A 14,993-nucleotide genomic window follows, 5' to 3' on the forward strand; every position below is an offset into this window, starting at 1 on the left:
TAGTATCCCAGATAGGATCAGCAAGATCAATAGTTGTAGTTGATTGAATAACCCAGTTGTTCATGTTGGTCATTCTAAGGTTAAACATCTGTCAATCAAATGCACCTTCTTTATGCACCTAGTGCCTGAAAGGTATTGCATTAACCAGTGGAATCTCTCTGGAATCTCTTTGGAGAAGACAAAAATGGCACCTCAAATTTTCCCATATTGTGCAAGAGTCTGCACCAAACACTGAGGCTATCGAAGTCAAAGGGGGTGGAGTTTTTTATATGCAATACTTCCAGCCTGAAGGAACAATATTGTAAAAGAGATCAAATTACACACTTAGCACCAGCAAAAAGGACACAACCCAAATGATTAAAGAGCTCTAATCCTACCCTCTTCTGAGGATGTTGTAGCATCACTGCCCCCACCGCAGTGGAAGTCTTTCCCCCTGCATGCTTCACTGACCAAGCTGCATACCCCACCTTCGGGGTTCATCCCACTACCCTGCCCTTTACAGAATGAGCTGCACGCTTCAGTTACAAGGAAAAGAAATAGTCTAACTGGAGTCAAATTACCACCCATCAGATCACAGACTGTGCCAACTGAAAGGTTTTTGTTTTGCTTTCTTTGGCTACCTATTTTACCCCTGGGTGTCATAGCTCCTGCTGCCTCAATTGGTCCCCTGACCATCCCTTTTGAAAGGTACAATAAATAGTAGGTGGAGTATGCCTTTAAAACAAACCCAACCAAGTTCAAGTTTCTGTCAAATAAAGTCCTCTCTGGAATTCAACACCTGTTTGCAACTAAATTTATTGAGTCCATTCATGAAAGGCTAATAGATCCTGCCCTTTTGATGTATCCCTACCTCTAGCAAGAGGGCATCTTGTAACACAGGGGAAGATTTAATCTTGTACTCTGCATTGTCTGAATTAAGCCCTAGTTTGGGTGTCTCTAATTTCTAATTCTCTAATTTTCACATTTGATCTCCTTTTCACCAACACCCTTAACGGCTCTTGCTGCCTTTTTCAGAGGAAGTTGGAGAACTTTATCCTGATCTGTAGACTGCAAGGTAGGCAGAAGCTAATTTAGAGCCTTATTTAGAGCCGGAGAAAGAAAATCCCAGAGATGTCAAGGGGACAGTTTAAGGTCCATATCTACTTCCCAACCCTGACTACATGATACTGCTTTGTGGAAGAGTTTTATGGACAGAACTATAGTTCTGTTTGTACTTCCTTTCACTATCCCATTGACCTCCCCATCAAACCACAATTGTCAGTCTTTTAAAAGCTAAGGCCCCCAAATATTAGGTGGTGTGGTAAGTAGAATGTCAGCTCTGGAGTGAAAAGGAACTGAGTTCAAATCTGGCCTCAGACACTTGCTAGTTGTGTGACCCTGGGCAAGTCACTTTACCCTGTCTGCCTCAGTTTCCTCAGCTGTCAAATGGGCTGGAGAAGCAAATGGTAAACTGCTCAAATACCTTTGCCAAGAAAACCCCAAATGGAGTCAGGAAGAGTCAGACATGACTAATAAACAAAACAACCGTATGGCCAAAATATTCATATTAGCACTTTTTTTGCTGTTACAAAGAACTGGTAACAAAGTATATGCCCATTAATTGGGGAATAGCTAAACAAATATCCATACCTTAATATAGTGGAATATTACTGTGCTATAAGAAATGATAAATATGGAGAATTAAATGAAGCATGGGAAGATACAAACTAAAAAGAGAAGAATAAACAGAAACAGGAAAACAATATTCATAGTGACTACAACAACATAAATAGAACAAAAACCAAAACTGAACACGGTATGATTTTAATGACAAGGCTTGGCCTGTCTTGGTTAATTTTGCTGAACTGCCCCTTCTTTTTCCTTCTTTTTCCTTTGTTGCAGGGGATGATTTGCTGAGGAAAGGAAGGGGAAAGAATATATTAGGAATTAAACGTGACATAAAAATGAAAACTTACAATAATTTTTTAAAATAGCTAATATTTGTATAGCACTTGCTATAGGCACCATGCCAAGTGTTTTACAATTATTATCTCCTTTGATCCTCACAACAACCCTGGGAGATAAATACTATTTTTTTTAAAAAAATAAATACTATTCTTATCTCCATTGATGGAGATGAGGAAACTGAGACCGACAGAGGTGAAGTGACTTGCCCAAAGTCACATAGGTAGTAAGTGTGAACTCAGGTCTTCTCGACTCCAGGCCCAGTATTCTACCCACTGAGCCACCAAAATTTTCATAGCAGCACCTTTTATGATTGCAAAGAACTGGAAGATACTCAATACATGAGAAGTAGCTAAGCAAATTATAATAAATTAATGTGTAATACCCCTTTGGGGTTCACTCCTCCAATATTCAAGGGGTAGATTGAGTCTCCAGAGCAACAACTACTACTTCAGAAGTTATAGGGGTAACCCTGTAACTGCCCTCCTAATACTCATGAGTTTCCCTCTTCATGCTGCCCTTGACAATCAACCAGTAGACTTGATTAGCTTTTATAAAAGTGATTTACTGAGAATGTATAGTGAGAATAGTTCCTCCCAATTTGGGGGTGCACTTTTCCCTTGCATAGACAAGGAGAAAGTGAGCTCAGACTTAACATTTAATGGTAATGAGGAATGTACATATAGAACTCGGGGTGGTAATAAAAATGACAAAGGGGATGGTTTCAGAAAAACCTGGGAAGACTTCTATGGGCTGATGCAAAGTGCAGTGAGCAGAACTGGGAAAATATTGTACATAGTAGCAGCAATATTGTAATGACAATCAACTATGAAAGAATTACCTACTCTGATCAATACAATGATCCACCACAATCCCAAAGGATTCATGATGAAAAATTCTAAACCCCTCCAGAGAGAACTGAACTCTGAGTACAGACTGAAGCATATTTTCTTTCACTTTATTTTTCTTGCTTCTCCCCCACTTCACAACATGGCCAGAGTGGAAATATATTTTGTATGACTTCATATATATAGTAGGTGTCATATTTCTTGCCTACTCAATGCATGGGAGAGGGGTCGGGGGAAGGAGAGAATTCAGAATTGAAAAATAATTGTTTATAATTTTTTTCAAAGAGAAAAAATAGAAGGTTATTGATTACGGTAATTTCAATGGTTGCATCAATTAAGGAAATTTGTATGATCTTAACAAATGCATGAAGGATTATGTGTTAAACTGAGCCATTAAGACTGAATTTTGCAAATGATTTGGTTTGGTAATTGACAAACAAGAAATACCATTAGTTTTTGTATTCTTTTTACTTTTCAGTAAATTTCATGATTGTAAAGAAAAAAATGTAATAGAATAGGATCGTGTTGTAAGAAACAATACATTAAAAAAAAAGAAAAAAGAAACAATACATTTGAAGAATTAAGAAAAGTTATCACACATAGTTATTAATATCATTAATAAATTCCTGTTACACATAGAAGTATGCGATATGATGCAAGTAAAAGAAGCAGAAGCAGGAAAATACGCATGATTTTAAGAATGTAAATAGATGAGAGTACTTTGGAAAAAGTAGGTGATATAAAAACAAAAATATATCAATAAAATTTATTATTTGAGAAAAGAATTTAAATGGAAAGAATTAAAAAAATTAAATTACACAATTAAAACTGTGTAATTATAATAATCAAGCCAGGCCTGAAAGAGCTGGAGAAAAAGATGTACCTCTCTCCCTTCTTTGCAGAGATGAATTGAACATTGCATATATTTTCAGACAATTGATATGTTGGTTGATTTTGCTGGACTGCTTTTTTCCCTCACTTGCTGTGGGTTGGGGAACATTTATTTAGAGATGAAAGTAATATAAAAACAAGAGATATTAATAAAAATACATTTTAAAAAAATGTTATAGATGCCTCTGACATGAAATCTTGAGTTACAGAGCAACAGCCTACCTTAAGTGTCTATACTATTGCTTTTATAGTGTTTGTGGGGGAGGCTTTTGAGCGTAAAATTCTGTCAGTGGAAACTGCTTTCAGCTTATTTCACAATGATTAATTTTTAGAAGTTTAAGCAAAATTAAAGAGAATTGAGATGCCACAAGAAGTAAAACACCTGTGAGAACTGAATTATTTTCCTGGAACAGTAAGATTCTACTCGAAGGCTTATTGAAGGAGAAAAATGGAAAAGGTCCCAGCAACCTCTCTTTTGAGCATATAACCCTAAGGAAGCAAAAGATAGAAGCAAAGCCCTCATATATACTGAAATATTCATAACAGCACTCTTTGTAGCCATAAAGAACCAGAAACAAGGTGGGTGCCCATAACTTGGGCCGGGGCTGAAAAAACTATGATCTATGAATACAGGAGAGGCAGCATAGCACAGTGAATAGAGAGCTGGTTCAAGGAAAACCTGGGTTCAAGTCCCCATATTCCACATTGGCTCCCTGACCATGAGGAAGTGAATGAAACTCTCAGTGGCCCCTGGCTGACTATACACATGAAATTATGATCCAGACCGAAATAAAAGAATTGGAATATTATTTTGCTGTAAGAAATGACAAAAAAAAAAGGAATTCAGAGAAACATTTGAACCTCACAGCATTCTTATGAAGTAGATACTACTAATAAGCAGTAAAGAATCATAGATTGATTTGAACAGAATCCAGTAAATTATTGGTACTACATCAGTACCAATATACTAACTTCAGTTGGAAAGCTAATATTCAAGCCTCTTTGGTATACAGTTTCTTTGTAAGCTTGTTAATTAGCCATTTATATTTCACATCTACTGAGGACAATCTGATCTTCTTTCCAGTGGTTTTGCTTTCTCTCTGATGGCAACACTTTGCTTGTTGCCAGTCCACTCCCACTGCTGCTGAACCCACAAACCTGCTGTTTCTCATTCCACTTACCGACCTTCCAGACTCTTTTGAAGCTTTTGAGGTCAATGCTAAAGGAAGGAAACACATCCCAGGCTAATCCTTGTTGCCATTATAGAAAGAAGGGCTTTAGAAGGTCCTCCTTCTCTATTTAGGAATCCTGTCTTATTGGCTGTTGTGTGGAAGGCAAGAAAGCCACTAGTTGGAAGCCAACTCTTCTACTTGATGTGGCATCTGCTTTTTAGCTAGTTCAGCAACTAAGGGAAGACTGAACTCATTACAGCCTCAAGTTTCTACAAAGTCCCCCAGAAAGAAGCAGAAATATCTTTACATGCTTCAAAGTAGGGGACCTGTTATAGTATAGAAGTAATACCCATAGCTTTACTCTTCCTTTTATGAAGGTTCTACGTGTGTACCCCTGGGCCATCTCCAGTTGTCCTAATCTATATCCGGCCACTGGACCCAGGTGACTCTGGAGGAGAGTGAGGCTGGTGACTTTGCACAGCCCTCCCCCATTTAATCCAATTCACTTGCAAGTCATGATATCATCTTCCTGATGTCATGGTCCTTTTCAAGAATGAAGGACAAACCACACACAATGTGTGTCCCTGTGAATGAAGTGAATTAGAGCTATAATTTCCTAAGTGGTTTCATAGTATCCAGTTTCTTCACCATCCAGGCTATTCTAAACCCTGCTCCAGATTAACCTTCCTAGAGCATCTTATCATATAGACTTTTATTCTTCAATATTTTTGTCAAATGAGCCATGATTTCATTAGAGCTCAGGTCCTTTTCTTAACTCAATTCAAGTCAACAAGCATTTATAAAGTAAGTGTTTATTAAGTATCAGGCACTGTGCTAAGCCTAGGAATAATAATAAAAAAAAAAAAGACACTGCAGTCCCTTGCCTTCAAAAGCTTACATTTTATTGTAGGGAAACAGTACATAGATAACTAAAGGCAGCATCATTTTTAAGAGGGAAAAGAAATGGGAACACTAATTAGAGGAATCAGTGACTATAAATCATAACCCTCCAGGCGGAAGGTTCACAATTTGTTTTGGCTAAAAAAAAAAACATCCCTGCTAGTCAACCTCCTGACATTAAACCACTCTGAACCTAACTCAGCTGTTTCTCAGACTTTGCCCATTTTATACTTCAAGAATTTCTGACTTGGTAGGACCTTAGTAGGGCTTGTGTTCTGATGGCATAACTTTCCAGAACCCAAGGTTGCTCCATGTTAGAATGAAGCATCCATCAGAAGACTTTATTTTTTTTTCTTAATAGTATTTTATTTTTTCCAATTACATGTAAAGATGGTTTTCAACATTCACTTTTATAAGATTTTGAGTTCCAAAATTTTTTCTCTCTTCCTTCCTTCCTCCCTTTCCAAGATGGCATGCAATCTGATATAGGCTAGACATGTACAATCATATTAAACATATTTCCACATTATTCATGTTGTGAAAGAAGAATCAGAACAAAAGGGAAAAACAATGAGAAATAAAAAAAAGAGAGAAAATAGTGTGCTTTGACCTGCATTCAGACTCCAGATTTCTTTCTCTGGATGTGGATAGCATATTACATCTTGAGTCTTTTGGAATTGTCTTGGATCATTGTATTGCTGAGAAGAGCTAAATTTATCACAGTTGATCATTGCACAATATTGCTGTCACTGTGCACAATGTCTTCCTGGTTCTGTTCACTTCACTCAGCATCAGTTCATGTAAGTCTTTCCAGGTTTTTCTGAAATCCACCTGCTCATCATTTTTTAAAAATTAGTTTATTTTTAGTTTTCAGCATTCATTTCCATTTCCATTTTGAGTTTTATATTTCCTCCCCCTCCCTACCTGCCTCCCTCCCTAAGACAGAGAGCAATCTGATATAGGCTCTACATATACATTCCTATTAAACATATTTTCACATTAGTCATGTCGTAAAGAAGAATTAGAACCAACAGAAGGAACCACAAGAAAGAAGAAACAAAACAAAACAGAAGAGGGAAAAAAAAGAGCAAATAGTATACTTCAATCTGCATTCAAACTCCATAGCTCTTTCTTTGGATGTGGATAGCATTTTCCATCATGAGACTTCTGGAGATGTCTTAGATCCTTGCAATGCTGAGAAGAGCTAAGTCTATCAAATTTAGTCATCACACAACATGGCTGTTACTGTGTACAATGTTCTCCTGGTTCTGCTCACTTCACTCAGCATCAGTCCATACAAGTCTTTCCAGGTTTTTCTGAAGTCTGCCTGCTCATCATTTCTTATAGCACAATAGTATTCCGTTACATTCATGTACCACAACTTGATCAGCCATTCCCCAATTGATTGGCATCTCCCTAATTTCCAATTCTTTGCCACTACAAAAAGAGATGCTATAGAGATTTTTGTACATGTGGGTCCTTTCCCCTTTTTTACTATCTCTTTGGGATACAGACCCAATAGCGGTATTGCTGGATCAAAGGGTATGCACACATTAGAAGAGTTGAGACAGTCATCTGCACTGCAGATGGAAAGAACCCTGCTGCCTATAAATTAAAGGCCAGATTCTATTTTGGCCTTTCAGGTCCCGAAAAACAATAGCTCATCTTTGTATAACACAACTTTTAAGTCCTTCAAAGAAAGGTTTGGGAGCAGGGATTGTCAATAGTTAATAAGCTTTTAATAAGCACTTACTAAGTGCCAGGTACCAGCAAAGGGCTTGCAAATACAGATATTATGAGGAGAAGAAAGATTGTCCCTGTCCTTAGGAAATTTAAAATCTTGTTGGGGAAGACAATATACAAAAGGAAGTTGAAAAGGGGAAGGGGACCAGACCAGATAGTATGAAGTTCAGGGCCATGATGTTGGTGGAGTCAGCAGAGAAGCTAATGGAAAATGGGAGAGATGGCTAGAAAATTCTGAGCCCTCTATAAAGGGAGGCTTTGGGGGAGGTTTTTGTTTGTTTGTTCTGCCCTCTAATTAGAGGGTTGAGGCAACTGAGAATACTGAGAGAGTTTTGACTACCAAAGCTGAAGCAGTCACCCTGAAGGTCAGACTTCTGTTATTGAGTTTATCCTGGGGAAAGCATGATGCAGAGAGGTAGTGGATCAGTGACGTTCTAGACCTATTATTTCATCAGTATAGAAACTCCTTCCCTTTTCTTCTTATTCCGGGACACCAGGAGTTCAAGTGACTTGCCCATTTATGTATTCTATCCACTATGCCACAATTTTTTAGTGTAAGAATTATCATGCCCATTTTTTAGATGAGAAAACTGAGCCTTAAGGAGATTATATGACTCGCACAGCCTCAGTCAGCTAGGAATCCACAGAGCTTAGATTCAAATTTAGGTACAAATCCCAGGTTCTTTCTAGTCAACCCCAGCTGCTTCTCACTGTTTACTGTCCCATCACATCTTCCACTGTCTTTCCTAAATCACTGCTGGAGTCAGTACAGAAGAATTACTAGACTCTAAATCAGAATGATAATAATAGAAACAGCTGACCATGGATATGGATGTAAATAGCAATTCAAGCTTCACAAAGCACTTTACATAAAGTCTCATTTGACCTTCACAACACCCTTATGAGGTAGGTACTCTCGCTGGCATTACTAATGAGAACAGCCAGCATTTATATAGCACTTAATTTGTGCCAGGCACATTGCAAATAATATGTCATTTGATTATTATCCCCATTTTATAGAGGAGGAAACTGAGGCCCACAGAGAGGTTGCACAACTGCTATTAGAGTCAGGACATAGAACCAAATTTCTACCTGGGAGAGTTGCAGTAGACTTCACATCGACCCACCATGATTCCCACAGCTACACCCTGACTAACTGCTCCTGTATCTCCAAAGGGGCTGAGGTTAGGCTCAGGAAGACCTGGTTTCAAATCCTACTTCTAGCACTTACTGGGCTGATCTTGAGCAAGTTATTTAAGTTCTCAGCCTCGGTTTCCTCAAGTGTTAAATGGTGATAATATCCCTAGGGCTCATCTCACAAGGTTGTAGCATGAATCTGGATTGAATGAGATAATGTATGTAAAAGAGCTTTGTAATCTCCTTCTGGTGCCATCTTATTCTGCCTCAAAACCCAGAACTCTTTCTACTCTAAACTTTTCTAAAACCTTTAGACAAAAATGTGCAAGGTTTTCCAGGCATGGTAAGACGACCCGTGTGAGAAAGGCCTTCTGGTTTCTTTGGGAAGTAGTGGGAGATGGAGGTGGGGCAGGCAAAGGTGATATCTTGTCAAGAGGTGTGTCTTTGCACCCGGAAGACCTGCATTTGATTCTAAGTTCTGCCACTTAATTAGCAGCGAGAGCCTAAAAAAGCCACTCAGGACTTCTAAGCCTCAGTTTACTTATCTGTGAAATGGGAATACTGATACCTGTGTAGTTTCTAATCCTCAGTTTACTCACCTGTAAAACGGGGATAATAATACCTGCGTCTGCCTCACATAGTTCTTGTGAGGATGAGAAAATGTGTATGTGGTCACACATGTGAAACTCTACACAAATGTTAGTTGTTTATAACTATCATCGTCATCATCATCTTCGTTAGCCAGGTGCTCTGCCCACTGGACTTTCACTCTTTGAATGTCTGGCATTTGTTGGGGATGTAGAGGGAAAGAACATTGTCAGTCCAGCGGCATCGGGTCGGCGGCGTGACCCAAGGCTGTGCTCCCGCGGCCCTCGCGGCAGCTTCACTTCATCCTTTCACTTGGCATCGTCTGATCGAGTCTGTCCGTATTGCTCTGGCCGCAGGCGTGAGAAAGGGCACGCCCAAGTGTTCCCAGATTACAAGGGGGCGTGGTGAACCCGGTGAGGAGCGCGAAAAAGATCCCCAGAGTTTGCACCGCGCAGCCGCAGAATTCAATCCCAAGCTTTCCCCGCGCTTCTTTCTGCTCTCCAGCCTGGGCCCTTGGTTTAGTGCCTCTGGTGGCCCCTGGTGGAATAAACAGTCTTTCTTGAGGCTGAAGCCCTGTTGCAAACAGCAGGGGACGCTGTAGGGAGCTGTGTCGGGGTAGGCGGGGGACCAGGAGGATACGGGACCTGGGAAAGGGCTGGTTTACTTTCGGAATATGCCTAGAGTGTTGGCTGTTACGGGCACAGACGGGGATAGGGTACAGATTCAGGAGACGGGGAGTAGGCAGTGGGTGCCCTTAGGCCTAGGGGAATGGAGAAGAGTGAATGTTAGGAGTGGAGGGGGGACAGGGGAGGTGGAGAGCAGATGGGTCTTGACGTGATCTCCTTAGGGAAGGGCATGGACTAGCACGTGTTGTGGAGATGCTGGTGGTTGTCGGTTGAAGACCGATTAGAATTTACTCCTAAGTTGAGTAGAAAAGATGAGATGAACGTAGGGGATGGGGTGCCCCGGGGGCGGGGACACAAGGCTAAGGAGAGCAGAATGCAGTCTGGGGGCTAGGGTGTAAGAAGCGTGGGCGCATAGTTCAGATTCTGGGGGCCGCGGGACCGAGAACACTGGGTTACGAGGCCCCAGTAATGCTCCGGACTGGGGTATCGATTTCAGGGTGAGGGGTGGGGAAGAGGGAAATGGGGAGCCCCCGGGAAGGCTGCGCCGTATGGAGTGGCTCCCGGGTCTTAGATAAGGAAGTATGACATAGCAGAAACTCGGAGCAGCGTTATCAGGGGCAGGCACAGCGGGCGGCGGCGGCAGCGGGCGGGGCCGGAGGAGCCGCGCACCAGCCCAAGTACCGGAGCGCCTCAGTAGCCAGCCGCTGCCTCCGCCGCCCTCCCTGCACGGGCTCAGCCTGCTGCGCCGCCCGGGGCTCCGGCCCCTCTGCACAAAAGCAGGAACTACGGAGTGGGCTGCGGGGACGCTGGTGACGCTCGCTGCGTTCCCCGGGGTGGGGGGCGGGTGTCCCGGGGACGGGGCACCTTGGGCCCCATGGCGAGCTTCCCTGCTCGCGGTGGCGGCCGCGGCGTCCCCCCGCTGCTGCTGCTGCTGCTGCTCCGGCGCGCGCGCGGCTGCTCCTCCCAGTGGGCTCTGGCCGTGGCCCGCTCCCCACTGCCCGGGCGTCCGCGCTGCTGCAGCGGCGGCCCCAGCGCCGCCCCCGGGCCGCCGCCATCCCTGGGGCAGGCAGCGCGGCTCGCGCGGCTCCTGGGGCTCCGCGCCGGGCCCTCCGGCAGCCGCAGGTGCAGGACGACCGGCGCGGGCGATGGGCCGGCTCAGAGAGCCGCTGCTGCCCGGGTCGGGAGTGACGGCTCGGCGACGGTCGCGGCGGGAAGTGGCGGCGGCGTCCGCGACAATTCCCCGCAGCCCCCGCCGGCCGCCGGCGGCTCCGACGCCAAGAAGCTCCTGGGCTTGGCGTATCCCGAGCGCTGGAGGTTAACAGGTAGGGCTTCCCGGCGCCCCCGGTGTCTCCGCCCTTGGCATCGCCTCCATCGCCGGCCTCCCGTGGTCAGGGCACTCTGATCTTCAGCCTGAGACCACCGGGAGGCTGGGCCATGTCGGCCCTGGCCACAGTGACCGCTGCCACGCTCAGAGCCGTCACGATCACCCCCCCCCCCCGCCCAGTCTGAGTTGTGCACAACTTTTTAATTTTTTTTTTTAATTAAGAAAAAGGGTAGGATGAGGCAAGAAGGAGCATGGGATTTGGAGCCTGAGGAATCCCAGCGCTGCTTCTGAGCTTGCCTACACGTCCATGGGCAAGTCACTTTCCGATTCTGAGCCTCGGTTTCTTCATCTGCCAGGGACAGAAACTGTCTCAGTGGCGCAATGGAAAGGATTCGGTGTAGAGGAAGTGGGTTAGAATTCTGACACGGCCATTTAGTACTTTTGTGACTAGGGCAATACCCTAGGGCTTTCACCCTTTATCTTACAGATGAGGGGATGGGTTGAGACGGACCTCTTTCAGGGCTCTCAGTTGTAAATCCATTCTAGCCACCTCTGATTTTGTGTTTTCAAGTGAGGCGGCAGGTTTGTTATCGTTACTTTATATGAAAGTTGGGGCTTCACAAGCTTGTGGGGGTAAGAGAATACTTAACAGATTAGTTTGACTGATTTTTTCCCCCAAAACCATTCTATTCATAATTGAACATATAGTCAGTAGAAATCAAGTAGAGCATCTGCATCTCAGTATGTCTGAATTGCTTAGTTAGAAACTTGGTTGATCCTACTTTTCAAAACGGAATGAATTTTCAGTCAATTAGGAAGCCTTTACTAAGAACTGAGTATGTGTCAGGCATGGTGCTAAACTCTGGGAATACAGAGAAAGGCAAAAATCAGCCCCTGCCCTTAAGAAGCTTATTTAATAATGGGGGAGACTACAAGTAAATAGGGCGATATAGAATGAAGAGAAAGCTTAATTGTGTTGGGAGGGGCGGAGTGGGGCAGAGAAGAACTCCTGAAGAAGTGGTGTTTCATCCACGTCCTGAGGTGGAAGTGAGGAGGAAGACCTTTACAGGCATGGGAAATAGCTGGTGGAGAGGCATGGATATGGGACATCCTCATGTATGAGGAAAGCATGTAGGTCGTAGGTCACGATCTGGAAAGGTAGGAAGGCGCTAGGTTTCAGAGAGCATGAAATGCCAAATAGAAGACTTTATATTTGATTCTGGAAGCAATAGGAATACTAGAGTTAATTGAGCAGAGGAGCAGAGCAACGTGGTCATCGGGCCTGCCATTGAGGAAAATCATTTTAGCAACTTTGTGAAGGATGGATTCCAGTGGAGAGAAATTTGAGGTAGTGAGACTCATTGAACAGTGAAAGTTTGAACTAGGGTGGTGGTTTTGTGAGTGGAGAGAAAGGGATGTATAGAAGAGATGTTATTAAAGTAGAAATATTAAGACTTGCAAACAGATTGGTTATGTGAGGTGAGTAAAAGGGAAGAATCCAGGAGGATGCTGAGGTTGAGAACCTGGGAAAAGGGAGGATGGTGGAGCATTCTCCAGTAATAAGGAAGTTCAGAGGAAGAGAAGATTTGGGAGAAAGGCAATGTTTTGGACTTGTTGCTTTGGATATATCTACAGTTTGAAGTGTAGGCAGTTGGTGATGCAGGAAGGGTGCTTAGAAGAGAGAATAGGGCTGGAGATAACCCTGTTAGAACTAGGAATTATCTACATGGAGATAGCAGTTGAGACAATGGGAACTGTTTTGATCACCAAAGAAGATAAAATGTAGTGAAAGGAGAAAAGGACCCAGCTTTCAGATATTTATTGGTTAGCCTTAGCTGAAGTTATACCCTTATTGTTATATATATTTTATACTATTTTCTCAAGGAAAATGTATGAAACATAATTATTTTTTTTCTCAGAGTGAAAAGAAAAACCTTCCAACTTTCTGATTACTCAATACTATTTCTGCCCACTGACTTCCTATTGCCTCACCTTGGATTAGTTTGAAACTTTTTTTAGGCCAATTAATATGTTTAGAGTTGGCATCTGGAAGTGAAAAGACCTTGAGAAACTGTGCCTATATCTTGGAAGCATTGAAAACAGCCAAAAATGTTTTCCCCCCATCAAACTTATGACTTCAGTTTAGGACCCTCCAGGGATGAAACTCCCCTCACCTATACAGACCATCATTTCATCTGCAATTTATAATCTTACAGAGTTTGGTTTTGGGGGAAAATAAATAATTTCTTAAAAGAAATGAATAACAGAGTATGTGTTTAGTTTCCCCAAAATCATAATTCAAATGGTTAAAAGGCAGTTTCTGTGGCTTACTTTATCACCAGAACTAGCTGAACAAGGCATGGTTTCTTAGAAAGGGTGTTAGCTGTGGAATCAAAGCTCTGCTACTTACTCCCTATGTGATCATGGACATGTTCTTCATCTCTCTGGGGCTCATTTCTCTCATCTGTAAGATGCAGGTTGAAGTGTTGAATTAAATGACCTCTGAGGTCCTCTCTAGCTCTTAATTTAGGATTCTATGAAATTATGTCGAGAGGTATAATGGATAGAGAGCTCCCTTCAAAACCAGGACTGCCTCTCTGACATATTGTTCACATGCACAAGTGGATGATAACTTATCAGTGCTCTAGTCAACTCTTAAGTTTCAGAGAAAGTGCTGACCTGCATTGGTAGAAGACAGTTCCTCTTCCTGGAATTCCCTAAGCCTAATTGCCATCCCTATTCCTAGGAAATAATGCTAATTTTAAGAATGTCAGTTAAAACTTAAAAGGCAAAAAGCAAAAAGAAACAAACAAAAAGACCTTAAAAGGCATCTTTCTTCTCAATTACTTTAAGAGTTTTAGAGACTATCCAAAAGACTGCCGATTTGGTTGAGAATCTTGAAGAGGCAGAAGTGTATGGAAGACTATCTTTTCAAACCTAATGTTTTATTAAATATTTGTTCAGTTGTTTCAGTTGTGCCTGACTTTTCTGTGTCCCCATTAGGGGTTTTCTTGGCAAAGACACTGGAGTAGTTTGCCATTTTCTTCTCCAGCTCATTTTACAGATGAGGAAACTCAGGCCAACAGGGTTCAGTGACTTGCCCAGGGTCACATAGCTAGTATCTGAGGCCAAATTTGAACTCAGGGAAATGAATCTTCCTGACTCCAGGCCCAGCACTCTATCCATTGTGCCACCTATGCCAACACATTTATGTAGCATTTAAAAGTGTATCTAGCTTGTTCCTCAAAACCATCCTGGGACATAGGGAGCGTGAATATTATTACCCATTTTTCAGATGAGAGAACAAGTTCAGATAGGTTAATAGGATTATAGAATGTTGTTCTGAAAGGTACCCCAGAGATCATCTGATTCCCTCATTCTATAGATGAGGGAAATGAGACAATTATATGAAGTGATTCAAACTTAGGTCCTCAGACTTAAAATCCATCGTTTTCACTACACTTATTATTGGCCTTTGTTTATATAACCAGTAAGTGTTTGGATGGTAAATGCCCAGAAGGCAGGCACCTTGTCATTTTAAGTTGATTTGTTAGGCTGCATCAGTCAATCAATAAACATTTATTAAGAGGCCTCTATGTGCCAGGCACTCTGCTAAGCACTAGGGATACAAAAAGAGGCAGACAGTTCCTGCTCTCAAGGAGCTCACAGTCTAATGGTATACTGGATAGAGTTTCTTGCCTTGAAGCTTCCCTTGGACACCTGTTAGCTGTGTGGTCATGGACAAGTTATTTAGCATCTCTGGGCTTCAGTTATCTCTCTCTCTCTCTCTCTCTCTCTCTCTCTCTCTCTCTCTCTCTCT

The 14,993-nt window shown here is 42.5% G+C and overlaps 1 protein-coding gene across 1 annotated transcript in view; it reads left to right on the forward strand.

Moving 5' to 3' along the window:
• The first annotated feature begins 10,723 nt into the window (after positions 1–10,723).
• The window catches only part of LOC114050218 (ATP-binding cassette sub-family B member 10, mitochondrial-like), a 42,962-nt gene continuing 38,692 nt past the window's right edge, over positions 10,724–14,993 (forward strand). The window contains exon 1 of the mRNA XM_027871867.1: positions 10,724–11,171. Coding sequence (XP_027727668.1) covers positions 10,724–11,171 — 448 coding nt within the window. The remainder of the gene's footprint in view (positions 11,172–14,993) is intronic.

This window comes from Vombatus ursinus, unplaced genomic scaffold, assembly GCF_900497805.2.
Source record: "Vombatus ursinus unplaced genomic scaffold, bare-nosed wombat genome assembly UNPS02014798.1, whole genome shotgun sequence".
NCBI lineage: Eukaryota > Metazoa > Chordata > Mammalia > Diprotodontia > Vombatidae > Vombatus > Vombatus ursinus.